Source organism: Ailuropoda melanoleuca, chromosome 7 (assembly GCF_002007445.2).
Source record: "Ailuropoda melanoleuca isolate Jingjing chromosome 7, ASM200744v2, whole genome shotgun sequence".
NCBI lineage: Eukaryota > Metazoa > Chordata > Mammalia > Carnivora > Ursidae > Ailuropoda > Ailuropoda melanoleuca.
The window spans coordinates 89,057,616-89,084,670 of record NC_048224.1 but is presented as its reverse complement, the minus strand read 5'-3'; the positions used below and the strand labels follow the sequence as shown (position 1 = coordinate 89,084,670).

The following is a 27,055-nucleotide window of genomic DNA, read 5'->3' as shown; positions in this document are numbered from 1 at the left end:
GCTGAGGAAGGGGGAGGATGGGAATGGAAGGATGGATGGGGAGGAGATTTAGGTGTATCTCAGTTCGTACTTTTTTTTTTTTTTTAGGATTTTATTTTTAAATTTATTTATCTGAGAGAGAAAGCAGAGTGAGCGAGAGAGAACGCCGGAGGAGGGGGGGCAAAGGGAGAGGGAGAAGCAGAGTCCCTGCCGAGTAGGGAGCCCAGGATCATGACCTGAGCAGAAGGCAGATACTTAACCGATTGAACCATCCAGGCACCTCCAGTTTGTACTTTTTTAGACTGGGTACTGCAAGTTTCTTTTTTTTTTCTTTCTTTCTTTTTTTTTTTTTTTAATATTTTATTTATTTATTCGACAGAGATAAGAGACAGCCAGCGAGAGAGGGAACACAAGCAGGGGGAGTGGGAGAGGAAGAAGCAGACTCATAGCAGAGGAGCCTGATGTGGGGCTCGATCCCATAACGCCGGGATCACGCCCTGAGCCAAAGGCAGACGCTTAACCGTTGTGCCACCCAGGCGCCCCTGCAAGTTTCTAATGAAGAGGTGACAGACAGGGAGGAAATGATGGGTATCTCTGGTGTACTTTAACATCCTGCCATTTGAGTTTTCCCCCCAGTACTACACTGAACTTAGTCTCAGTAACGGGCTCGTTCAGGACAGAGTCTTCTAGGTTTGTAGGTTAAGGCAAATTAGTTAAGTGGTTTGTGCCTCAGTCTCTTTATATGTAAGACGTATAATAACTGTTGTGAGAAATGTGAATTCTGTTTAACAGCAATTAAGCAGTGCCTGACTGGCACAGTGTAGTGATGTGGTATTATTACTACTGAGTGCACACTGTGGAAGGGACTCCTGCAACATTCAGAGATGAAAGAATAGCATTTCTACCCTCAGGAGTTTAGAAGTTTAATGCTGACCGTTCCAGACATAAAACCATTTCTTGACTCCAGTGACAGTAAATTCTTCTAAATCTCTACTTCACCTGCTTTTCCAACTGCCCCGCATTTGTGGTTCTTTGTTGACCTGCCCAAGCAACCCTTTATCATGGTTGTCCCCTTAGATTCTTTCTTGATCTTCTGTTCTTTCTTGTCTCTAGGATCAGTTTAAAGTTCTGTATGTATAGATGATTCCAGGAATAACATCTCTCACTCTGACCACCCCACTAAATGTATATATTTTAGGTGTCTTTTGGATATTATATTGACATAAAACACTATCTTCCAGTTACCCTATAATCGGCAAAGGCCAGTTTTCTTCCAGCTCCCCAAGCTTGAAACCTTTAAATTATCTTTCACACCCTTTTTTCTTTTTTATGCCTTATATATCCTGTCAATTAATAGGTTTTGCACAGGCTTTTAGGATGCCTCATATGTACCAAGCATGGGGCCATTGGCAAAGCAGATCCATTCACTCATTCCTGCTACCGGCGGATTAGGGTAGAGGCTTTTTACTATTTGCAAGAGCTACTTAAATGTCTTTTCAGCAGTATATCCTTTGAGACGTGGCATCGTAGATGTCCCCGATAAAGGAATGTTTTCTTGGGTTAAAATTCTGAACATATTTTTTGTTAAAATGATCTTGTAAATGGAAGTTATGTAGGAGATTAAGAATATTACTTAAACTTCTAAGTCATGTATTCACTTGGAAAGCACAGCCTGAAGATTTTAGGTTTTGTTTTGTTTTTTTTTTTTTTTAAAGCTGTGTTTATTGTTGTTATACAGGAAACTAGAGAAGCAAGGATCTTAATAGATAATCATTTAGGTCATACACAAATTGGGTCTTTTTTTATGATTGATTATTGTTTTGAAAGAGAAAACTAAGTAGTAACTGATGGCTGTGGTATTTTTATGTTTATGTCAAACAGCAAGTCTGTTCTTAAGGAAGAAGAAAACACTTGAATTCCTGCTGTATCAATTCCTACTCTGTCAGGCAGTGTTTTTATATATATTATGTAATTGCATTCTTGTAGCAATCCTGTGAAGATGAGCCTTAGCTTCCTGATTTTGCAAAAAAGGGGAGATAGCATCACCTTTATGCCACTGTTTGCCTATTAGTTATTATTTTATTTTGTTTTTAATGGTTGCTCTAGGGTTTACCAGATAACTTTAACTTATCAATATCATTTTTTTGTATACTGTAGGAACAGTATTTTTTTTTAAACTCCAGCCCACCACACTGTATGTTTTATTGTGTCATGCCTTTTACTTGTGTACGTTGTAAACCCCATTATATGTTATTACTTTTAGTTTAAATAGGTTTTTTTTTTTAAAAGATTTTATTTATTTATTTGACAGAGATAGAGATAGCCAGCGAGAGAGGGAACACAAGCAGGGGGAGTGGGAGAGGAAGAAGCAGGCTCATAGCGGAGGAGCCTGATGTGGGGCTCGATCCCATAACGCTGGGATCACGCCCTGAACCGAAGGCAGACGCTTAACCACTGTGCCACCCAGGCACCCCTAAATAGGTATTTTTTAAAGGGATTAAACAAGGAGAAAAATATCTCTATGAAGTATCTTTTGTATTACCCTCATATTTACCCTTTCAGGCATTCTAAATTCCTTGTTAGATTCAGACTTCCATCTGGTATTGTTTTTCTCTTGTCTATTGTTCTAGTGATGGTTGGCTGGTGATGAATTCTCACAGCTTTTTTAGTTCAAATAAACTTATTTTGCCTTGATTTTTGAAAGATATTTTTATTGGGTATGGATAGCTCAGTTAACACTTTTTTAAAAAGATTTACTTATTTATTTGAGAGAGAGAGAAAGAGAACGTGTGCGAGTGGTGGAGAGGGGTGGGGACAGAAGGAGAGGGAGAGAGTCTCAAGCAGATTCCCTGCTGAGCACAGAGCCTGACTGGGGCTCTATCCCAGGACCCTGCGATTATGACCTGAGCCGAAATCAAGAGCTGGACACTCAACTGACTGATCCACCCAGGCGCCCCATCATTTGAGACTTTTTTTGTGATGTTGCTCAGTTATCTTATTTATGGCCCAGCATAGTTTCTGACAAGAAGTCTGCTGTCTTTCTTTGTTCCTTTGTATGTAATGTATACTTTCCTCTCTTGTTTCTTTTAAGATTTTTCTATAACTAGTTTTCAGAAACTGGGTTATGATGTACCTTGGTGTGGTTTTCTTTTTGTTTATTTTTCTTAGGGTTTGTTGATCTCCCTTGCGTCTGTCAGTTTACGGTTTTCATCAACTTTTGGAAATTCTGAGCCATTTTGTCTCCATACAGTGCTCCTCTCCCCCACATTCTTGGGGATTCCAATTACCTTTCACAGTGAATCACTGATGCTGCTTTGTTTGTTTGTGGGTTTCTTCTCTCTGTGCTTTATTCTGGATAGCTTCTATTGCTATGTCTTTAAGTTCACATTCTCTTTCCATTCTCTAATCTGCTGTTGTTTGTACCCAGTATGTATTTTTAGATTTATTTTTATCTCTCGAGTTTTGTTTTGGATCTCTTATATTTTCTGTTTCTCTCCTTATGACCATGTTTTCCTCTCCCTTCTTGAGTATATGGAACATATTTGTAATACAATTTTAACATCTTTTCTGTTCATTCCATCGTCTTTGTCATTTCTGGATATGCACTTAATGACTTTTTTTCTTCCTGGTTATGGGTCATATTTTTCTTCTCCACTGTTAATTTTTGACTGTGTGCTAGCCATTGAGTTTTATGCTGTTGCTTGCTTGATTTTGTTGTATTTTTTTGTAAGAGTGTTGGATTTAGTTGGGGTTTACAGGTTATTTGGAACCTGTTGGATTGTTTTGAGGCTTGCTTTTAAGCTTTGTTAGGGTGACTGCAGAACAGCCTCTGGTGTAGTGCTGACTTAGTCCCCCAGCTAAGATGATTTCCTTCTGAGGAGGCCATCCTTTGCCTGACCTATTACAAGGTTTTTTCCACTCTGGTTGGTGGGAGTGCAAATGATTCCAAGCCCTGTCTGGCTCTAGGTATTGTTTGGCCTGCTGATCTTTGGTAGGTAATTATTTCCCCAACCTCTGATACTCAGCACAGATCAGTATTTGACCAAGGACCCTAGAAGAACCCATCTGCAACTCTGATGCTTTCAGTCGTTGTGAGCTCTCTCTCCAGTGCACTGCCCTGCAAATTCTAGCCACCTTGGCCTTCCCAAACTCTCATCTCTGTCTCTGCAACTTGGTGAGACCGCCAGACTGCTTGGGTTTCTTCATGCCGTGCTGTGACCTGGAAATAGCTGGCAGCTAATATTTCCCTTCTTTTAGTGGTCATAGGCCTGGGTTACCTGTTGTCTAACGTCTGAAAACTCATGTTTCATGTATCTTGCCCTGCTTTGTTGTATTTATATTTAACAGAATATTTTTAACACTTGGCCATTCAGAATTTGGCCAATATGTTTTTGGAGCATTTATTATAAATATGTTATCAAATATTATAGAATTAGAAATTATTGGAAACTTTTATAGTTTCACAAATAACTCATTAAATGTAGAAGTACCTTTGTAAACATTTAAATGTGTACTTTCCTTTTTAAAGACTATTTATTAATTCAGCAGCTGTTTGAGTACCTACCATGTTAGAATACGAATACAATAAAACATTTTTGTTCTCAAGGAATTCACAAAAGGAAGGAAGTGTGCAAACAATGGCACTAAAGGAATAAAGGACAAACCACTTTTGGAAACATAAAGGATGTGGCTGCTGTTCGGGCAAAGAGGGATAGATGAGATGAGCCAGGTCTTCCTCGAGGAGGGAGGTCCTTGAACTAGTACATGAAGAGTAAGTAGCAGTTCAGCTGTTGGAAGAGGGTAGATTGGTGGGAAGTTTAGGAGGGAGCCAGGTCAGGATTGGGGATTGATTAGATGTGGTCATCTGCAGGGATTGGGGGAAAAGCCAGTTTCCAGCTTGGCCTGCTGGCTCAGTTGGTTTACTGGCTCTTTCTAATGGAATACAGAAGAAGATTGTTTAGAGAGAAAGTTTTATTCAATTTTTGGACATTCCAGTTTTGGAGTAACTGGGATATTTAGTCAGAAGTATCTAATAGAAAATTGGGCCAAGGAGCTGAAACTCAGGTGCAGAAACTGAACTGGAGATAGACATTAGGGAGTTATTTGCACAGTTAAAACCAAAAGTAGAGATTAACTGTCCTTGGAAAACTAGGTGGAATGAGTACCACAAAGGACAAGGATGGAGGTTAGAAATGTTAGTTAGCATTTGAGTAGCAAGTTGTGAAAAAATTTAGGGAAGCGACTAATGTAGTGGCTAGAGAGATGAAGTGTTTCTCAATCAGAAATTACAGAGGATAATCGTTAAATAAGGTAGAGATTTCAGGGTTCCATGTAGACCTGCATCTGGATCTTTGGGGGTGAAAGGGGTGTTAGAAATAAGCTGATCCACATGTGTACTGAAGTTTGAGAACCAGGGCCTTAGGAAGAGAGTCAAGATAGGATAAAGAGTGTTGGTAGAAGACAAGGAAGGTGTTTCAGAGACTCCTTGGCTCGGTTAACTCATGCTATAAAAAGGTCAGGAAATAGATGATGTCAACTTGAAAATTTCTTTTTTTTTTTTTAAGATTTTATTTATTTATTCAACAGAGATAGAGACAGCCAGCAAGAGAGGGAACACAAGCAGGGGGAGTGGGAGAGGAAGAAGCAGGCTCATAGCGGAGGAGCCTGATGTGGGGCTCGATCCCACAATGCCAGGATCACGCCGTGAGCCGAAGGCAGACGCTTAACCGCTGTGCCACCCAGGCGCCCCGACAACTTGAAAATTTCTTATGCAGAGGAGAGGAGGAAAGACTTGGAAGTATTTATTTTCTGATTATGAAAGAACTTACACACATCCAGAAAAATAAAACTCATATAATTATATCTACCCAGATAAAAAATAATGTTTATACCCATTTAGTAGATGTTCTCTTTTGCATTACATATATAAATACCCACGTGCAGTCATATAGATTTTACACAAAAATGGGATACTGTGAACATGTGGAAACTTGTCATCTTCTACTTAACAATGTATCATCTTCCCGTATTATAGTTATATGACATTTCATAAGATTTAAAAAAGTCCCAGCTGTCATGAATGACCACTGTCATAAGTTTAGTCTATATGCATTATAGTATCTTCTAGACACGTACAAATATACACCCAGAGTTGCATGTGTATGTAGTTATTTTTAATGACAAGTAGAGAGCACATACTGTTTACACTATTCTGCAACTTGGTTTTTACCTTAATATTTTGTAGACATGCTGTCACATCAGTGTGTAATGATCTAACTCTTTCCAACAGCTGGTGATAGTCATACAAACGTAGTATAATTTATTTGAATTGATGGACTTCTAGATTATTTTTAGTTTTTTTGTTTTAGTGAACATTCTTTCACGTATATCTTCATGAATTTTGTACAAGTGTATATGTAGGATAAATTTTAAGAAAGGAAATCGCAGGATCCAAGATAAGTGTAATTTATTCCAGTGTCCCATATGTCTGTTTTCTATACTCTCTATAATTGTTTCTCTAATGCTTTCATCTGTTTTTATTCTGTGATATTTCCTAAGACTTCGTTGGCGTTCCAGTGTTTTTAGCATTATCTATTCTGCTTTTTGGTTGCTTCTAAGGGGATTTCATTTATTTGATGGTATTTTTATTTTTTAATTTATTATTTATTTACTTAGTTTTTAAAATTTTATTATTTGAGAGGGAGAGAAAGTGTGTGCACACACAAGCAGGGGAAGGGCCAGAGGGAGAGGGACAAGCGGACTCCCTGCTGAACGGGAGCTCAACACAGGGCTGGATCCCAGGACTCTGAGATCGTGAACTGAGCTGAAGTCAGATGACTTAACTGACCGAGCCACCCAAGTGCCCCTATTTCATGGTGTTGTTTTTATATGCTGTGTTTTTACTGAACTCTAGCAGCTTACTTTTCAGTTGTTTGCCTTGTCTCTCTGTACTTTCTGTCTCTGATCTGCTTTCAAAAGAATGATCTAGATTCATTTTAATTTCTTTGACTGTAGAGAAACAGTTATTCCCTGCTTAGGACTCTTGTTTATTTACCCATAATAGGGCACAAATCAAAAAAGCATTCAGTGGAAAGTTTATTATCATAACACAAAGGCGTTTAGCAGAAAATACTATAGTTTCGCCCCTCTTGTAAAATCTGTCTAAAACTACATTCTCTCTGATTATAAAAGATGGTGAAGAAACCCTGCTCTGTTGCTCTTTCTCCCTGATTTGTCTTTGCTTCATTTCCAGAGATGTGTTTACCAGGAGCATGAGTCATACCATCTCGTGTTGGATTCACTTGAATGGACTGTCGCAAAGATTATTCTCCGATAGATTTTTCCCTTTGTGAGATAATATTTTACTTATGTGTTAAACACAAAGGAATCGAGTCGGGTTCAGAAATTGAGTGAAGATATGGAACTAAATATAATTTCTTTTTTATTAATATAAATTCTGAGGGTACTGTTCTGAAAATAGATAATATGAGTTTTGGGTGGCATGATTATATTTGTCTGGATTTTTTTTTTCTCTAGTATATTTCTTATTATTTTTTTATTTTGTGTTCTTAGTGTTCCTTCATAGGTCTGTTGAACGTTGGATTCCATTTGCTTTAGTACTCAACAGTGAAAAGAGTGTTCTCTCTAGGTCTGCTATTCAGGAGTATTGTAGGTGGAGCTCTGGGGTAACCAGAGGTGTCAAATCCAGGCAGGATGTTGTCTCAGATCCCCAACCTCCTTGTCACTGTCTCTTGTGCCGCAGGGGCATGGCTTGTCACAGCACCTTCTGGTAAGCGGCTCATCTAGATAATTGGTCAGCCTCTCTTCTGGGTTAGTGTGTAATCTTTCCTCCTGTCGACTTTAGTTAGCAGCTGCAGAGGTGATTGCTGTTCCCATCTCTTTGCCTGATTTCGCCCTTTCGGGAGTCAGAGAAAGTGAAGATGTTTGTGTGCCTCTCTGTCCTTCAGTGTTGTTTTGAATGCAGTCACATCGTGGGGGACCACATCTGGGTTATTCAGTCAGTCTCCCGTTTCTGGCATCTAGAGGGCTTCTTATTTTTCTCTAATATAAAGTGTGATGCACCGCTTTTCAAAGCGTTACACACTCCAGAGGAGTGGTTAGAGCCTGGGTGCTAGCGTGTAGTTTAGATTTGAATCTCAGCTCTACTGCTTACTGTGTGGGACTGGGCGAATTGCCTAACTTCCCCTTACCTCAGTTTGTCTCGTTGTAGAACTGAAGTACTACTCTACCAGTCCTAAGGATTAAATGAAACGTTTGTGTAAATCCCTTAGCAAAGCCCTTGGTGCTTTATAAGCTCTCATTTGGACCCTAGATGCTTCAGGATCATTGCTTGCTTTGATGAATTCCCAGGAGTAGAATTACTGTTTTATAGCATAGGAATATTTTCAAAGTTTTGATCTGTATTACACAGTTGCCCACACGAAAGGTGCCAATTGACTCAGGCACCGAGTTTGAGAATTTTGCTTTTCTGGAACCCTTGTGTTGGCTTTTGTATTTTATATGCTTTAGGTAACATTTAAGGCAAGTCCCTTGCCTCTAAGGGTTTCTGACAGTTGAAGAGAACTCTGGGGGGGAAAAGGAGAATGAGTTGGCCTGGGGAAAATAAAAAGATTATTGTCTTGCTTTGGCCACATAAACTTTTATATTTATACCTTGTTTTGAGAATTTGGCCCCCTCCATCATTTTGGTCCATAAGTAAATATTTTAGTTTTCTTTTACCTATGATTTATAGTTTCCAAAGTACCTCCTATTTTCCATTTGATTCTAATGATAAATTTCTCCAGAAAGTAAGTTGATCTATATATTGAAGAGACAGATCCAGAGATATTGTAATTTAGCTAGAGTAAACAAAGCTGACAAAAGGTGAAATAGAGACACATGGTACTCTTCCGAGTCGTGGTATATTGTTCTTTATCTTGTGCTGATGGGACGTCCCTTGCCTTTATCACAGTCCTGCTTCAATTCTAGTCATTAATCAAATTTTATTGTTAAGGAGACCACTAGGATTAATTCTGGTTCAGAATAGAATATCATCATAATTCTTTGTTAAAAATTAGAACCTAGAAATGTCTAGAGGGAGGTGCGTGTGTGTGTGTGCATGCATACATGCTTCGGTTTTCTCTCTACAGTGAAAGAATATAAAATTGGAATGCCACCAACATTTGATTTGTTTGCCGTTCTCATGGAAACTAGGTTGACATTTGGTTTTGCATATATATCTCTTCATAGTGTAAATTTATATTAATCAGATGTCTTAAAAACCTCAACTAGGTTATTCTTGGTAAGGCCAGTTTGATTGAAACTAACCATTTCTTAAATTTTATTCATTCAAATTTTTAAATTATTTAGTGATTTAGAATTCAGTTCCTATTCTCATTCTTTTCCATAATAAAATACTTTCCTTCCAAGTCTCTGAACCCTTCCAAAGCTGTATTGCTTTGTTCTCCCTATATCCATAGCATGAGCATGAGTAGATTTTAAATGGACAAGGTACTGTGATTAGATGTGAATATTGAGTACTTAATGCCCAAGTTGATTTAAGCTTTCAAAGGTACTTTCTTAAAACATTGATAAAAAGGTTAAGTTCTTAGAGTTTCTTCCAAGGCCTGTGTGTGTGTGTGTGTGTGTGTGCACGCATGCGTGTGTACATGTGCATGTGTTTTAAGTACTCTTAATCATTTAACTTGGATGTTTTGAACTCTACTCATTGGTATGCTGTTAAGATTCATAAATAAGAATTTGTTATTGTTTATGGGATTTTATTTGATAAATACAGATTTCATAGTCTCATTCATCCATTATCAAATGTTTCTGCCCAAGAAATAAGGAGTAGAACATTCATACATTCACAGTTGCCATAGGGTTCAAGTGACTTTTGGGAAGCAAGAAGGGTGGGATTCTTTTGTGATAATCGCTATTTTAGATTTTAAAAGGTTTTCCAAACATTTCTTATTAAGACTTTCAAATACTTTCTTATTTGTAAAAAACAAAACACAAAGGCAGTGAGATTGAATAGATAAGGGCAAACTGCTTAAAATAATTTTTTATGTCTCAGAATTTTTATGTTTTTATTTTTTTTAAATGACTGAATTTAAAGAAGTTATTTTAGGACAGAATGCTTGCCTGAATCACTAAAATCAGTAAATTAGTTGTTTTCTTTTAATATTTTTCCTTAGGTGTTTTATGGATTAATTCTTAATTGATTACATACAACAGCAATATAGTTATGGCGACCTTCCAGACTTTGAGAAACAGTCACATGAAGACTAGAGCATCTGTCAGAAAAGTAAGTTAACAGTATTAGATTCCTTTTAGTGATGGTTTTAATAAAAATGTGGATCATTTTTTTAAATCTTGTTAAGCAGCTGTATCATATGAATGTTTTTTAAATGAAACTCAATATTGTAATTATTAATATTGAAATCTTGCAAAGATTGGCATATATGGAAATAGTGATATGAAGTCATGAAGTCAATCAACCTAATTTCCCAAAGATCACAGTGCCTCCCCATTTCTCCTCAGAAGATAGTTTTCTATCTTCTATCTTCTCAAGATCTTCCATCTTTTAACAATATAAGCATCAGGTATAAATTTTCTTATGTACCTTTACCTTTGCCCCAAAATATTACCATTTACTCATTTATTCATTCAGCAAATATCAATTTGAGTGTTTATTGTATGCTAGGCCTTGTCCCAGGTACTGTATAATCAGTAGTGAACAAATAAAATATGATTCCTGATCGTCTTTCTAGTCTGAGGAAGAACCCTCTCTCTTCCTCTTAAGACAATTTGGTTACACTTCCATTTCTTGACCTCTTTTTTCCTAACATTTTATTATGAAAAGTTTCAAGCCTACGGAAGAGTTAAAACCATAGCACACCTAAGCATAAACTTGCATACCAGCCGCCCATGTTCAAAAGTTATTAATACAGCGACCCTTGAACAACGTGGGGGTTTGGGGTGCCAACCCCTTGTGCAGTCGAAGATCCATGTGTAAGTTTTGGCTCCCCAAAAACTTTTCCACTAATAGCCTACAGTTGACCGGAAGCCTTACCAATAACTTAAACAGCCAACTGACACATATTGTTTATGTTATATGTATTATATTCTGGATTTTTAACAATAAATTCTTGAGAAAAGGAAATGTTATTAAGAAAATCATAAGAGAAAATACATTTACAGCAGCGAACCGTGTTCATTGAAAAAACCCACATGTAAGCGCACCCATGGAGTTCAAACCTGGTCGTTCAGAGGTCAACTGGACTTTGTTTTATTTGCTCTGTGTGTGTGTACGCACGGGCACGTGTTTACTTTCTGGCAGAACTACTTGAAAGTTACAGTCTTTTTTTTTTTTTTTTTAAAGATTTTATTTATTTATTTGACAGAGACAGCCAGCGAGAGAGGGAACACAGGCAGGGGGAGTGGGAGAGGAAGAAGCAGGCTCTCAGCAGAAGAGCCTGATGTGGGGCTCGATCCCATAACGCCGGGATCACGCCCTGAGCCGAAGGCAGATGCTTAACGACTGCGCTACCCAGGCGCCCCGAAAGTTACAGTCTTAATGTCTCTTCACTCCTGAATCATGCTTCTCCTAGGGATTATTGTATCCTCCCACGAAACAATAATGTAGTTATCACATAACAATAATATGGTTATCATATTCAAGAAAATTAAGTATAATTCCCTAATGTCCAATACCCAGATGTTCTCAGACTTCCCTTATTACCCTTAAAATGTCTTTTTCAGTCTTCCCCACCCCTAGCCACGCTTCCATTTTGGATTCAGTCTACACTTCTAGGCCTCGAGTTGCATTGGATGCTTACGACTTACTTACATTACTTTTGGTCTGAGAGTTTCTCCTCTTTCATTTATTTATTTATTTATTTATTTATTTATTCATTCATTCATTCATTCATTCATTCAAGACTGAATTCTTGAACAGGCTAGGCCAGTTTCTTTTAGAACGTCCCACATACTAGATCTGTGGTATTTAGCTTACTCCTCTCTCTTCTACATTTCATACACTCTAGAAGTTAGCTGTCAAAGCTTGATTAGATTCAGGCTGAACATTTTTGGCAAGAATACCCTATAGGATGATGTGAGAACAGAATTTCAGGTTTTCCTGTGATCAGTGGTGCAAGAATTGATAAGTTGATGAAGGTAGTAATGTTTCCAGAACTGTCCATTTTAAAAGTATGTTTTACATTTTCTGTTATCAAATAATCTATGAGATGGTACTTGCCTGTGTGCAGGTATCTTGTTTTTTCCAATCACTTTTTATCTAATATTTTTGGCATCCTTGATGACCCTTTCTTGAATCTATTATTTCCTAGAAGCTGTAGAATGATGATTTTCCTAATGTTATCTTCCTTTTACATTTATTAGCTAGAATTCTTAAAGAAAAGCCTTCTCTCATTAATCTTAAATGAACTACAGTATCTCCTATCAAGGCTGGGTAAATAAATGCCTTTGAATTACCAATTTTCAGATTAATAATTTAATGGAATAGGCATGTGAGTTTATATCCATTCATTTATTCATTTGTATTGCTCTGGATTCCTTGATTTTAAAAATTCTATGTTTTACAATCTTTTATCTATAATCATTTATTCATTTACTCATTTAAGTTGCTCAAGGGGTCTCAGACGTGGTCCCCTCTAAACTGGTGCCTATATCCTTTTGTATTAGGCTCTTAATTCTTTGACTGCTTCCCTGCTTTCAGGTATAACAGATTAACCTGGTTTCACCTTCTACTTTCCCTTCCTCAGACTTGGAATTGGCTATTTCTCGAAAGAACCCCTTCTGGTATTTAGAAACCAAGTACTCTGAGTACTAGGAGTACTCATTGCTCCTTCAGTGTCATGAATTATATCAATAGTTTAGGTTCAGATTTCATATTTTACCTTTTTTTTGGAGTTGTTTGTATCTCAGCCTATAAACCTCCACTCATTAATGAAAACAGAATCATTTAAAATTTAGAATATTTTTAAGCCCATAGAAAAGTTGAGAAAAGAAGCCAGTACAATGAACACTATACATATCCTTCACTTGGGTTCACCCTCTGTTAACTTTTGCCATACCCAATTCTGTCTGTGTGTTTATACAAATATACCTGTGCACGTGCACACACATGCATGCACCCACACACTTCCCTTTTGAAATGATGTGAGAGTCGGCTGCCTACATCTCTTAAGAACATCAGCATCATTACTGCCCCTCAGAAAAATTATTAATTCAGTAACATCATCTAACATGCAGTCCATATACAAATTTCCCTAAATGTCTCAAATAACTGTGTTACTTTTACCTTGCTCTTCGTCTAGGATCCAATCAAGATTCACACTTTATTTGGGTATTGTGTCTTTTTGATTTCCCCCCAGTATCACCAGATATCTCCAGTATAAAGACCTGTATCCTTTATAATTGGTACAATTAATAAGTAATCTATCTATAGGGTGATGCTGGAAGAGAGTGTGAGTATCCTGTTGCCCAGTAGCTTTTGACCCAGTGATAGGATACATTGATAATCTTTCCCTAAGTCAGTAATTACATTGGGATTTACAAATGGCATTTGTAAATTTTGTCATTCTGTCCATATTTGTCATCCAGCATTCTTATGTAAAGAAGTGTTCTCCCCCCACCCCCATCCTTTTATCTGTCTCTTTTAATGGATTCAGAGATTTAAAAAAAAAAATCCAGTTGTTAGAATCTATTACCATTTTTATTCTTTGATGCCTAAATTTGGCCAGTGGGAATTCCTTCTGGTTGGCTTCTATTTTCTTTTTTTTTTTTATTTTAATTCCAGTATAGTTAACATACAGTGTGATACTAGTTTCAGCCATACAATACAGTGATTCAACACTTCTATATATTACTCAGTGTTCATCACAGTAAATGTGCTCTTAGTCCCCTTCACCTGTTGCTTCTGTGTTCTTTTGAAATAACGCATTTAGTCCCTGAGCACTTCGTTGCTTTCTGTCACAGTTAAGATGTTCCACCCACACGTCATGTTTACTCTGCCTCCAGCCTAGAACCAGCCATTTTCCCAAGAGCTCTAGTTCTTTTTATTGGCAAAATGGTATTTAGAAACCAAAATCTGGGTGCATTACTACTGAGAGTCATTAATTCTGTGATGTTTCAGTAGAGAAATGTAGTAGGACGTGTGTTTAAAGAATCATGAGTTCATATTGATAATTCATATTCAAATTAATGTATTTTTTTCTTTACTGCTTTGGTTTCAAAAATACGTCGTCTTTTAAACCAAATATTTCCAATAACTTCTTATTAATTTAGCAAACATTGGTTGAGTTCATATAGTATGTGAGGTACTGAAATCTGAGGAAACAGGTTGAGTCAAGTATAGTCTCTGACCTCAATAATTTGGTTTAATGGTAGGAAAGACAAATACATATGAAAACAGGAATCGTAATATGTTGTGATATGGATTAAATGATCTCAGTGTGTAGATAATACAGTAGAAACTTTGATTTGATTAAGGGGTGGGAAAATCTTCACAGGTCTTGGGCTGGGTAGGATTTCTACAGGAAAGATTAGGGAGTAAGGACATTTCTAAGAAGAGGAGATCAGTAAATCAGTGAAAGGAGAATAAGGTAGAATGAAATTGATGTTCTCTTTATATCTGACTGTAATACTCATTATTATCTTTATGTAAATTTTTCCTCTCTATGTTCCTTTGTGTTCTATGTTCCCCTACCAAATTCTGAAAACTTTCCCTCATTTTATCATATAGCTGCCTTAGAACCCCTGAAAAGCCTTAGCTTGGGTTATTATTTCTTTTTTCCATTTGCACCTTTGTTATGAGAGTAATCACTTTAGTTAGCATGCCTTATTATAGCGCCCACATCATCTTACTCCTTCTATAGTTGTTGTCAGTGACTTGGAAATCAGGTATGCAGTCTGTTGGGTTTTAGTGAGGGTAAGAGTAAGTGAACCCAGAGTGAGGGCCTCATGAGCTTCCTGTAGGTCGAATGCCTGGGTTGTGGTGTGTGTGTGTTTTGAGCATGTGGAACTCTACTTGATTAAGCCCTTTGTTGGTTCTTCCTCTCAGCTCAGTTGAGGTCTGTATATATCCACAGGTGCCAAATGAATATTAATCGGAGAGTTAGTGACTCTACGTTTAAAAATAGAATATCTCCAGGATCTTTTACCTTGTCTTAGAATTAAATAAATTAAGAATATCTTTTATTTTCAGAGCTTCAGTGAAGATGTGTTCCAGTCTGTCAAGTCCTTATTGCAGAGTGAGAAGGAACTATGCAGTATATCAGCAGAGGATTGTTTAAAGCAGGATGAACATGTCAATTTGACTGAGGTTTGACATACTTTCTATATCTCTTCCTACGTATATGAGAAATAACTGTTTTAAATATTGGCTCACATAATTGTCTTAGTGTATTATAGTGAACACATTTAATTCAGTGCATAGGCATTGTTGATCACAGTCACTGCACAGACAGCACTGTATTAGATGATTCCTGCTATATTCAATAATTTGTACTTTAATACTTAAATTTTCTACTCTGAAACATGAAATATATATTGTTTTCTCTATTCATTTTTTGGTTATTATTCATTTTCTTGATTATTTAAATTCGGTTCTTTGATACAAAAGGAAAAAGTAGTGATAAATTTACTTTGAAATTAATGTATTTACTTCTCAAGGCACACTACTTGCTCGCCTATTTCTGTGTTACATCAGTGTTTCCAGTCTTTGTTTGGGCTTATTACCATGAAAAGAAGGAAACTTTTTTCTGCAGTATAGCCATAGTCCATCAACACATTCATGTCCCCAAATAAGAGAAGTAAGGTATTAGGCTGTTCAGGCTCAAAAGTGGTAAGTATGTTAGTTAAAAAAAATTTTTTTTTGAAACCAAGGATCTAATAAAAAAAAATCTTGATTATTATTATTTTGGGGCAGGATTTTCTTTCATCTTCCTTGAGAAACTATATTTGAAGTAGTTCCAGAGGATGGTGAGCAGACCTTTTAGGCCTACAGCATTCTCTGGCTTGAGCCTTTTTCTTTTGTGTCAGCTAATTTCTGTGGCTCTTGACTATTATCTTCTCTGTTATCCCTTCTGGTGGCTTTAGTTAAGCTGAGCCTCTCTTAATCTCCTCAGTTGTTGCCAAGTGTGACAGGTCTCCTGTGTCCTTCTGCCCTCAAACAGTTTTCCAGCCAGTATCTCTCCAGCTGACGTAGTGCCTTTCCGAGCCCACATTCTTTGGTGAGGCCTTCCTCGATCAATGGGAAATATAAAACTACTGGCATCTTCAAAATCCCGTGTCAGCTTATTTTCTCTTTTGTATTCAGAAAAAGGAAGCTTGAAAGAATAGAAGGAATTTCTGTCTCACTTGAGGGTGTGCATATCACGAAGTATTTTTTCGAAGAAGGGAAGGAAGCTCGTTTCTGAGCGTCTTTGTTACTGAGTGTCTGTGATGTGTGAGGCACTTTCCTCCAAGTTTTCTGATTAGCCCTCTCAACTGAGGAAGAGGAGTTGTGTTGCTCTAAGTTTTACAGATGAGGAGACTGGCTCCTAGTAGGAGCACAACAGTTTATCTAGAAACCTGGAAATTAACTGTAGCACTTTTGGGAAGTGATAACCATAGTTAGTCAGAATAACGATCCTGGGGTAATGTAATATTCTGACTTGTTTGTGAGTCATCAGAAAGAGATCAAAAGTATACTGAGTGTTGCTTTATATTTTAACTATGCTGCTTTCCCTTGAGAATTGATTTTCCATATTGCTATCATTTAAGTACTTCATATTTTTAGTCACAGTACTTGCTTAGTCAACAGTTTACCATTCTGTCTTCAAATGGAAATTTTTTCTTCGTATGATGTCAAAGACAAAGGGAATATAAATTTTAAAAATAATATTTTTGGGGGGTTATAAAAGTGATACATGATCCTTATAGAAAATTAAGAAATACTGCAAGCATCAAAAAGAAAATGCCTATCAGGGATGCCTGGGTAGCTCAGTCGGTTAAGCATCTGCCTTCAGCTCAGGTCATGATCTCAGGGTCCCAGGATCGAGTTCCGCATCGGGCTCCATGTTCAGTGGGGAGTCTGCTTGTCCCTTTGCCTGCTGCTCCCCCTGCTTTTGCATGCTCTCTGTCTCTCTCCCCCACCCCCGACAAATAAATAAATAAAACCTTAAGACAAAAAAAAGAAAGAAAATGCTTATCATTAATCTTATGAATTAGGGGGAAGAAATGTGAAAACGGGCATCTGGGTGGCTCAGTCATTAAGCGTCTGCCTTCAGCTCAGGGCGTGATCCCAGGGTCCTGGGATCGAGTCCCGCATTGGGCTCCCTGCTCCGCTGGGAGCCTGCTTCTCCCTCTCCCACTCCCCCTGCTTGTGTTCCCTCTCTCGCTGGCTGTCTCTCTCTCTGTCAAATAAATAAATAAAATCTTTAAAAAAAAAATGTGAAAACAGTAGAAAAAAATAAGATCACTATAATTCCATCATCTAGAATTAATCACTGCTTATAGCTTGGTGTATTGCCTTCCAGTACTATTTTTCATGCATATGTTTTTAAAAATAAGGTTGAAATTGTATGCACACCTAGTATCATTTTTTCTGTAACTTGTCCTTTTTACTTAATAATGTGACATTTTTTCATGCCATTAGATATTCTCTAGAAATTTAATTTATTTAAACTTCTGCAGAGAAATCACTATATAAAGATGTTGAAGGAAATAAGTGGTAATATCACAGGAAGTCAATAATGAGTCTTGGGGACCTAGCCCGGGAAGACCTTTCTGAGAGGGTGACATTTAAGTTGGATCTTGAAGAATGAGGAGGAGCGAGGCATGTAAGCATCCAAGGACTAGAGACCCAGGTTCAGGGGGCATTACTGTATAGCTCTCAGGCAAGAACATACTGGTCATGTTCTAGACCCAAAAAGGGGGCCCATGTATATGAATAAAAGCGAGGGAAGGTTGAAAGCACCAGCTAACCCAGACTCTGGGGACCTCGGTTAGGACTTGGCAGTGGGAAGTGTGGGAAGGTTTTGACAAGGGAATGACATGATTATTACTGAGACCAGGTGGGACAGGACCGCAGTGCAGATGAGAAGTGGCAGCAGGGGGAATGGAGAGGGGTAGATGTACGGGAGATATGTTCGTGGAGTAGAGTTGACTAAACTTGCTAATGAAGTGGATGTGGGGAAGGTTGAAGAGCTGCATCATGGGACCAAATCTTTGGTGAAAAACCTTCGTGATGATCTTTGAAAAAATGAATCATTTTGTCCAAGACAGCATTTTAAAAATGTATTTATTTTTAATTGAGGTGTAATAGACATGTAACCTATTGGTTTCAAGCGTACTACATAATTGCTTCAACATTTGTATATAACAGTTAGCATTTTAATGTTTTATGTGCTCTTTTTCTGTATCTCAGCTCTGTCAGTCTAATTGTGATAAGACTTTAAAAAAACTCAAATTAATGGAGCTTTATTCCTTTTTTATTCAGGTCACATTTCTAGGTTTTAATGAAGAAACAGATGCCGCTCATATACAGGTATGGTCAATTTACTGAACTGGGAAAGACTGTGGGTGATTATTTGGAACAAAATTTGAGACCATGAAATTTGCCTTATTTGCCCAAAGTTTACACTAAACTCTTCTGTTATCATTCCTATTTAAAGCTAAAAGATGACATTCTGAGATCAACTCTTGAGTGTGCTTTGGACACTTTCACTTTTAGCATTTTCAGAGAATTCTTGTTACAGAAAGTAGTTTTAGGTTAGGAGACCACAGAATAATTTATCTGAGAAGGTTGCCAACCGCAGGCCAACTTTCCCTCTATGCTGTGCATAATGTAGAAAATGAGACTTGTTTTTTAATTTGGATGGTCTTTCTAATCTGACTTAATCAGATTATTTTATTTCTAATTGAGATAGAGTTCAATTTAAAAGGTGAAATTTGTAAAAAGTAATGATTAACCAGTACAGAAATTTTAGCTTGATCTAGGCAGGTGTTTACAGACAGACTGGTAATTGCGATTATGATCAGCAAAGGAGAGCTTCACAGTTCCATCAAGAGGGTTGAAGCTTGTGTAGATGTGGTAGGCATCCTTTTTTTTTTCTTTTTTTTTTGACCTTGTGCTGCTGCTTAATATTGGTGATTGCCATGTGTTTCCTTTCGTGGCAGTGAAGTGTCTCCCCAAAGGAAAAAGTAATACTGTTTACTTCTTTATGAATAATGCCTATCAGGTGATAATGAAAACTGCTGTGTGTCTTGATTGTGCCCTTGCCTGAAGGAAACCGTTTAGATAGAAGGCACACAAGAAGACATATGCCTGAGAATGTAAGGCTGCAAAGAGGAGTGTTCCAGGGTATTTCTCTCTCAGTCTACTTCCTCTTAAAGAGTTACTGATAAAGTCATGTTTATAAAGGAAAGTACTCTAGGAGGGGTCAAAGATACTATTTCTTTCACTTGATAAAGTATTTACATAAAAAGGGCAAATGAGAAAAAAGTAAAATCTGTTTTCCTTAATATTAATCTTCATAAAATTTTCAGAGTCTAATAGAATACCTTGAAGTGGAAAGGCAGAAAAATAGATTTGTGTTTTATAAATATAAAACTTAAGCTCCAAGAAGCACATTCTATTGGGAAGAATCCCTATATGTGGGAAATATTCCATGATTAACCTGAAGATTGCAGGTTGACATTTGTAACTAAAAATTATTAAAAGCCTAATTTTCTCAGATGCGTGAGGTACCATGTACAAATGTTTCAGAGCTTGATGTCAGTGCTTTAAAAGGCTACAAAAGTAGCAGGTATTAAAATATTTTAGCACATTTTATTTTTGAGTTAAAATCATATATGATAAACTACATGTGTTAACTATTTTGAACTGGGAAATATATTAACTGGTAGACCTTATGGTTTTTGGGTAAGGCCCACATTATAGAAATCTTAACAAAAGTGTTACTTACTGTATTACTCTTTTTAAATTAGGATTTAGCTGCAGTTTCTTTGGAACTTCCAGATCTTCTGAATTCACTGCACTTCTGCAGTCTAAATGAAAATGAAATTATTTGTATGAAGGATATAAGTAAATCATCAGATATAAACAGTGGTCCTCTAAATCAGGTAACTTTTATCTATCATTTTGAATGTTTTTCACGGCAAATTTTACAATGACATTTGATGGAAAGTATTAAAGTTTTACATGCTTGGATGAAGTTTCTTTTTTTTTTTTAAATGCTATCTCAAGGAAATATGGTTTGTAGGAAACATCACTCAGGAAGCTTTGAAGTCACTGAAGGATAGAATAATTTTGACCATAGCTTTAAATTGGATTTTTCATGCGTGAAGTTCCCTAAATGATATACAAGTACATATTAATTTTTTTCCTGAAAATTCATTTCTGGATTTCTTGAATTTCTTCTACCTTTATGTAAACTGTAGGAACTTTCCCCCCTTTATGGCCAGTTCCAAATTTATATAAATACTGTGTTCAGTGTTTTAGAGAACATACTCTAACTTGTTTTCTGTTAAAAAAAAAATTCGTTATAAAGTTGACATCTGAAAGATGTTTATAAATAAAAATGTTACCATTTCAGACAGGTAGTTAGTTTTATAACATTCAGCCTTTAGTTCTTTAGTAAGTATTATTTTGTTGATAATGCATCAAAGAAAAATGCTTTGCATGTTTTACCTCCTAAAAATTGAATCAGTAGGTTTAAAGTTTAGATTACTTATTCCAAGTACAAAAGACTACTGTGTTCATTATGAGGTCTGCAGGTGAAAGTAGAACTGCTTCCCTCATTTCCTTTGTTATGCTCTTCCTTCATATTTACTTTGATTTATATGCTAGGATTACGAGAAGTGATTAGCTATTATATTTAATTTCCAGCTTTTTTCACTGAGTCATTTGTCAATATTTGCATTTTTTAAGATGTATGGGAAAAAACCTGATGATTTATATTTTGAATTAGAGCTGTAAACTTTATTGTTAAATTGTATTGTAATACTAGGGAAATTTAGGTAAAAGGAGGGGAAGATTCTTTTGTGAAAGGAGGGAAGGTGGTATGCTGCTGGAAGCTACTGCAAAATGGGATACAAAAATAGAATAGAACCTGGTTCCTGCCCTCTGGCAGTTCACAGTGTCATTGGTGAGCCAAGTTAATGAACAAGGAAACTCATGGGGCTGTATAATAATACAGGAACACATAATTGCCAGAGAGATGGATAGTCAGTTCTGTAACATTTCAGGAGATAGAATAGGTGGAATTTGAGTAATGATGAGAGAAAGATTGGGAGAAAAAGAGATTGGGAAGTGAGAAATGTTGTAGAGAAAGAATGAAGAAAAGAATTAACAGTATGAAATCAGGCAGCCTCTCAGGATGCCTGCATTTCTTTTTTCCCCTGAGATTGTGTTATTTCTAAGCTTCACTTCCACATAATGTGCTTTGATTGTATAATACGTTTTGAAAGTAAAATTATTTTTATCTTTCATCCCCAAGAGTCAGCATTCTGGAATGCTCTGTGTCATGAGAGTGTCACCTACATTACCAAGACTCAGAATTGATTTTATCTTTAGTCTCCTAAGTAAATATGCTACTGGTATAAGATATACCCTGGACACATACTTGGATCAGAAGCGCCAACTTGAGACCACTGAGGAAGATGATGATGACACCAACCAGTCCGTGTCTTCCATAGAGGACGACTTTGTCACTGCTTTTGAGCACTTAGAGGAAGAAGAGACCTCAAAGCCATATAATGATGGTTTGTTCTTTACTAGACTTTTTCTTGAAAAAGGAAATTAAAGTTTAATAGTTTTAAAAGTTTTCAGGCTGAGTTCAATTAAATTCATTTTGAAATTTGATGCAATTTAAACATTTTAACCTTTTTTTGATTGTGCAAGGAATTCATTTTCTTGTGCTTTTTAAGTTCATTGTTGTCTGGTTCTTAGTTTTGCTATTTCTATTCTTATTTTGGTAGTACTGTTCAAGTACTGTTTACCTCATTATATTAAGTGTTTGGACCATGCCTGGGTTCAAATTCGAGAAGAGTTAGCTGATAGAAGGACCATATTAGTGTTTCTAACACATGTGACAAGAAGCTAAGCATTTCATTGACCAGGTATTCCCAGATGCAAGGTAGAATGAAATTATTTTAGTAAAGGGTATATTTGCTCTCAAGAGTGATTTGGAACGAATCTGGTAAACCACATAGTATAGTGACAAAGAAATATTTCATGCTTAAAGTCTACTTATTCCCATTGATAATAAATTAATTTTTGAAGATTCTGTTCAAGAAAAATTTGATCATTTTATTCTTTTCCTATAGGAATAAATATTCCTGCACTGAAGAGCCAGTGTGATGCTGCGTCACAGACTTCTTCTGGTCACCATTTAGAAACCCATGATTTAAGGATTCTGGTTAGCTCTGGGAGGCAGAAGTCACTGGCTAAACCTTCAACATCCTTAATAAATATGCTGGGACATAAAGAACTACCTGCTGTGAAAACTTCAGTCACCACCTTAATTTCTGAGCCTTGGATCCAGAAGAGTTTCTACAGGTCATCTAATGCTTCAGATAAAGGTAGTGATGCTCAGAAGATGGTTTTTTCTTCTTCTCCAGCCTACTCCTCTGAATCTGAATGCTCCAGTCCAAGTCCTGTTATTTTCTTGGATGAGGAGGGTTATCAGAAAAGTTTAAAAGCAAAACTTGAGTTACCTAAAATTCCTGTGATGAAAGATGATATAGAGGATTCAGACTCAGAAGTAAGTGAATTTTTTGACAGTTTTGATCAGTTTGACGAACTAGAACAAACCTTAGAGACTTCTTGTCCATTTCCAAAAGATCCTGTCCTAGGAAAGCCATCACAAAAGAAAGGACACAAACATGAAAAATCGTGTTCTGTAACCACTACTATGAATCCTCAAAAATTCAAGTTTGATCGTCCAGCTCTCCCAGCCAACGTTAGAAAGCCGACTCCTCGTAAACCAGAATCCCCTTATGGTAACCTGTGTGGTGCTCCGGATTCACCCCGCCCGGTGAAGGCGTCAGGGGAAGACAGCGGTGTGTTTAGCCCTATTCGATCCTCTGCCTTCAGTCCTCTTGGTGGCTGTACTCTTGCTGAATGTTTTTGCCAAACAGATCCTGGTGGAGAGAGGATCCATGAAAATCATGATTCTGTTTATTACACCTATGAGGATTATGCCCACAGCATTTCATGTGAGGTACTGGGCTCTGTTCTTCATACCCAACACACGAATGGGACCTCAAACATGCATAGTATTAAAAAGGGAGAAAATAAAACGACAGCTCTTGAGAGTGAAAGCCTTGATCAAAAAAGTAAATCTAAAAATAAATCCTTGATGATTAAAGATAGCATTCAGAAATTTGCGTCAGATCTTGTGGAAAAAAGTTTTGGCAGTGCATTTAAAGACTTACAGAAAGGAGTCTCTTCATGTACCAACGCATTGTGTCACTTAGCCATCAGATTGACATCCTCCGTTTTTCAGATGGCATTTAATGAACTGAGAAGGCAGTGTGCGTTTTCACTGAGAGAACGCGCCATTAGCGGTCTGGCTAATTTTTTGGTGAGTGAAGCTTTAGCAAATGCTTTGCAGGATTTACAGTATGTTAAGAAGCAGATATTCACAAACACAGTGGCGAGGTTTGCCGCGGATCTTGCCGAAGAGCTTGTTTTTGAAGGCATCATGGAAGTGTGTCAGTTTTCCTATCCTCCAACCCCTGTATCTCCACAGTGTTGGTCGCTGGACTGTGAGGACCGAGTAGTCAAGTCCTATGCACAAGACCTGTCTGAGTCTGTAATACAGGAAGCGTTCATTGAGCTTTCGCAGGTCAATGTGACCTTCACAACCAAGGCAGCGGTTAGTGTTTCTACAGATAACCTAAAGTGTGCGAGCACAGAAAATTCAGTGCCATTGACACAGACCTCCACGTGTTCCCCTGCTTTTCACAGTCAGACAGTTACGGCGCCAAGACCTGTTCAGGACTATAAAAAGGAATACACAGTACAGCAGGCCTTGTTTTGTACTTCTGGAGTTGTTACTTCTATACCAGTGCCCTTGGCAGGAAGTGCCCTTCTCCCATATCATATTTCATCTAACATATATCAGGCAAAGTCTCATCGTTCATCTGATGACAGTAATTTGAATGGTGATTCTACCCAGACATGTGTTACCACAAAAAACAAAGAGGAAGTAGCATGTCTCAGAAATATTTGTTTACCCTCAGACCACAATCCAGGTAACCAGAAAGATTTGAAACCAACTAATGATGATACTGAAATGCAAAGGTCTTCAAAATTAATGAGCGATCCTGTGATTATTAGCAACTTTTCTGCCGCAGTGGTGCATATGATTGTAAATGAAACGTTAGAGTCAATGACATCCTTCAAAGGTACAAAAACAGTTGATGAACACAAAGACTGTGTAACTACAACAGTAAAGGGAAAACCCCTTCCTTTCCACTCCGATCAAGCAACACTGCAACAGAGTGAAGCTAGCAATAAGGACATGTTTGCTGATCAGTTATCTAAATCTATTATTAAACATTCCATAGATAAAAGCAAATCAGCGATCCCAAATGTAGATAAAAACGCTGAACCCAAGGAAGGCTTGCCTGTTTCCAGGGCAGAGTCACAGTTGACCTTCGAAAAGTTCCCCGAATTTCTTGATGCTCAAGATCACTTAACCCACTGTTCATTTGCAGCAGGAAAGGATCGTGTTCCAGAATGTAAAGGTTCGTCAGCTCACGGCTCTTCTTTAGAGACACTACCACCTTGTCCAACGACTGCGCGTCAGAAACCTGATTTGAAGGACGTCGCTAAAGACAAATCTGTGAAAAAGCATAGTGTGAATAATACAGCACTTGAGCCCTTGTCTTTCGGGCAAGAACACCCTTTTCCTCATTCACATACTTTCTCAACCACAGTGCTTCCATGTGTAGATGGTGTGCATGTGGAAGAGAAACAGAAAATTAGAGACGGAAATGTAATACCGGATACTCCTCCCTCCACTCCCCTTGTACCATCCCAGGCTAGTTCTGAATGGGATATCAAGAAGCTAACCAAAAAACTGAAGGGGGAATTAGCAAAAGAATTTGCACCTGCTACACCCCCGTCTACACCTCACAACTCATCCGTGGGTAGTTTGTCCGAAAATGAACAAAATACGATAGAAAAGGAAGAGTTCATGTTGAAACTCATGCGATCTCTTTCAGAAGAAGTTGAAAGTAGTGAGGAGGAAGAGCATCCAGAAGTGGGTGTGAAGTCCGAGCACTCGGGGAAGAAAGTTCAGTTTGCAGAATCGCTGGCTACGCACATCATCTCTCTCGCGACGGAGATGGCAGCTTCCCACCTAGATAATAAAGTCACTCAAGAACCCAAGGTGAAAAGCCCTTGCTTAAATGCAATAAGTCAAAGAAGTGTGTCACCTACTGTTCTAAATCACTCAGAGGAAAATTTACAAACCTTGCGCAATTTTGCAGGTGATCTGGCAGCGGAAGTCATCACGGAAGCTGAGAAAATAGCCAAAGTTAGAAGTTGTGTGCTTTTCAGGCAAAGGAGGAATAGCTGTTACGTTGGTGGTGGCCGAGGTGATAGATCAGAAGAGAGATTGGATATAGAGGCTGTTGCACGCTCAAGAGAAGTAGATCCCTTCATTCTTCCGCTACCACCAAGTTCTTGTATGTCTGGTCTGACCTACAAGTATCCCAGCTGTGAAAGCGTGACAGACGAGTATGCGGGTCACATTATCCAAGTGCTAAAACAGGAAGGGGGCAATAGTGAGTTAATAATGGACCAGTATGCCAATAGACTCGCTTATCGATCTGTTAAATCAGGATTACAAGAAGCTGCTAAGACTGCCAAAATGAAATGCAGCTCAAAAATGTTCCCCGTGCAAAGCTCCCAGGTGAAAACCAAGAACGAACTGTTCACATTCTTAAATAAAGAACACCACCAAGAAGTAGATAGAGAACGACAAAGTAAAAGAAACGGAGGTTACCTCTGTAAAAATCAAACTTGTGAATGGACGCGGGATACGTATAAAAATGAGTGCTCTGAACTGTACAGTTTTTCAGCCTCTCTTGCTCACAGCATAACAAGAGATGTTAGAAAAGAGCTGACAGCATCTGCAGTTGGCTTGCCAAAATCCTTAACAGATTCTTGCCTTTATGAAAAGTCTGGACGTGATGAAGATACCAAGTCTCACATCGAGCCAGAATTGCTTCAGTCTCTTCAGCCTTCCTCACAAAATCACAAATGTTACCACAGTACAGGCAGCTTACATGGGTGTGGTTATGGAGAGAATGTCGTTCAAGCTATAGAGCAGTATGCCAAGAAAGTAGTGGATGACACTTTAGAGCTAAGTTTAGGATCTGCAGTTTACCATGCGTCTGAGTCCATGAAAGCAGCCGAGAGGGTCACTTACGCAGAAAAGTTGTCACCTCTTATAAGTCAAGCTTGCAGATACTGTGACCGTAAAGAACTGCATGATTGCACTGGAAATTCATCTCTACACGTTTCCAGACAGGATTCACTTGCTAGTAGTAAGCCAGTTTCTAATTCAAAACTTACCAATGTCTATCAGGAATCTAGAATTTTTCATCTTGATGTCCCACAAATTCATGTTGGTCTCGATAAAAAGACAGTGCTTGCTGAGAAGATAGTTGCGGAAGCTATTGAAAAAGCAGAGAGAGAGCTGAGCAATACCAGCTTGGTGGCTGATAGTGGAATTGGACAAGATGGCGTTAGCTTTGCTGAGAGCCTTACCACAGAAATAATGACGTCAGCAATGACGAATGTTGGCCGTGCAGTTAGCAGGTGAGTTCCAGATTCCTTTTGAGTCTTATAATAAAGAGAAAAATTAAATTCGATCCTATGTATCTTTGGTCCTGTTAAGAAAGGTGTGATTATTTTTAACCCTAAGTTAACAAAAAGTCTTCCCGTACTACATTTGTATGGGGTTTTATATCCCGTACATTACTCTCCATCTCTGTTGTCTCGTTATCCCCCCAACAGCCCTTTGGGGGAAGGTGTTAACCATTTCCCGAA

At 37.8% G+C, this 27,055-nt stretch overlaps 1 protein-coding gene across 5 annotated transcripts in view; it reads left to right on the top strand.

Annotated features, from left to right (window-relative positions):
* Window positions 1-27,055, top strand: part of AKAP11 (A-kinase anchoring protein 11) — a 49,332-nt gene that overhangs the window by 3,724 nt on the left and 18,553 nt on the right. For all 5 annotated transcript variants that reach the window (XM_002915871.4, XM_034665229.1, XM_034665230.1 and 2 more), the window contains exons 2-7: window positions 10,176-10,285; window positions 15,209-15,325; window positions 18,485-18,532; window positions 19,975-20,109; window positions 21,486-21,750; window positions 22,315-26,824. In XM_002915871.4, coding sequence (XP_002915917.2) covers window positions 10,226-10,285; window positions 15,209-15,325; window positions 18,485-18,532; window positions 19,975-20,109; window positions 21,486-21,750; window positions 22,315-26,824 — 5,135 coding nt within the window. In that variant the 5' untranslated portion in view covers window positions 10,176-10,225. The remainder of the gene's footprint in view (window positions 1-10,175; window positions 10,286-15,208; window positions 15,326-18,484; window positions 18,533-19,974; window positions 20,110-21,485; window positions 21,751-22,314; window positions 26,825-27,055) is intronic.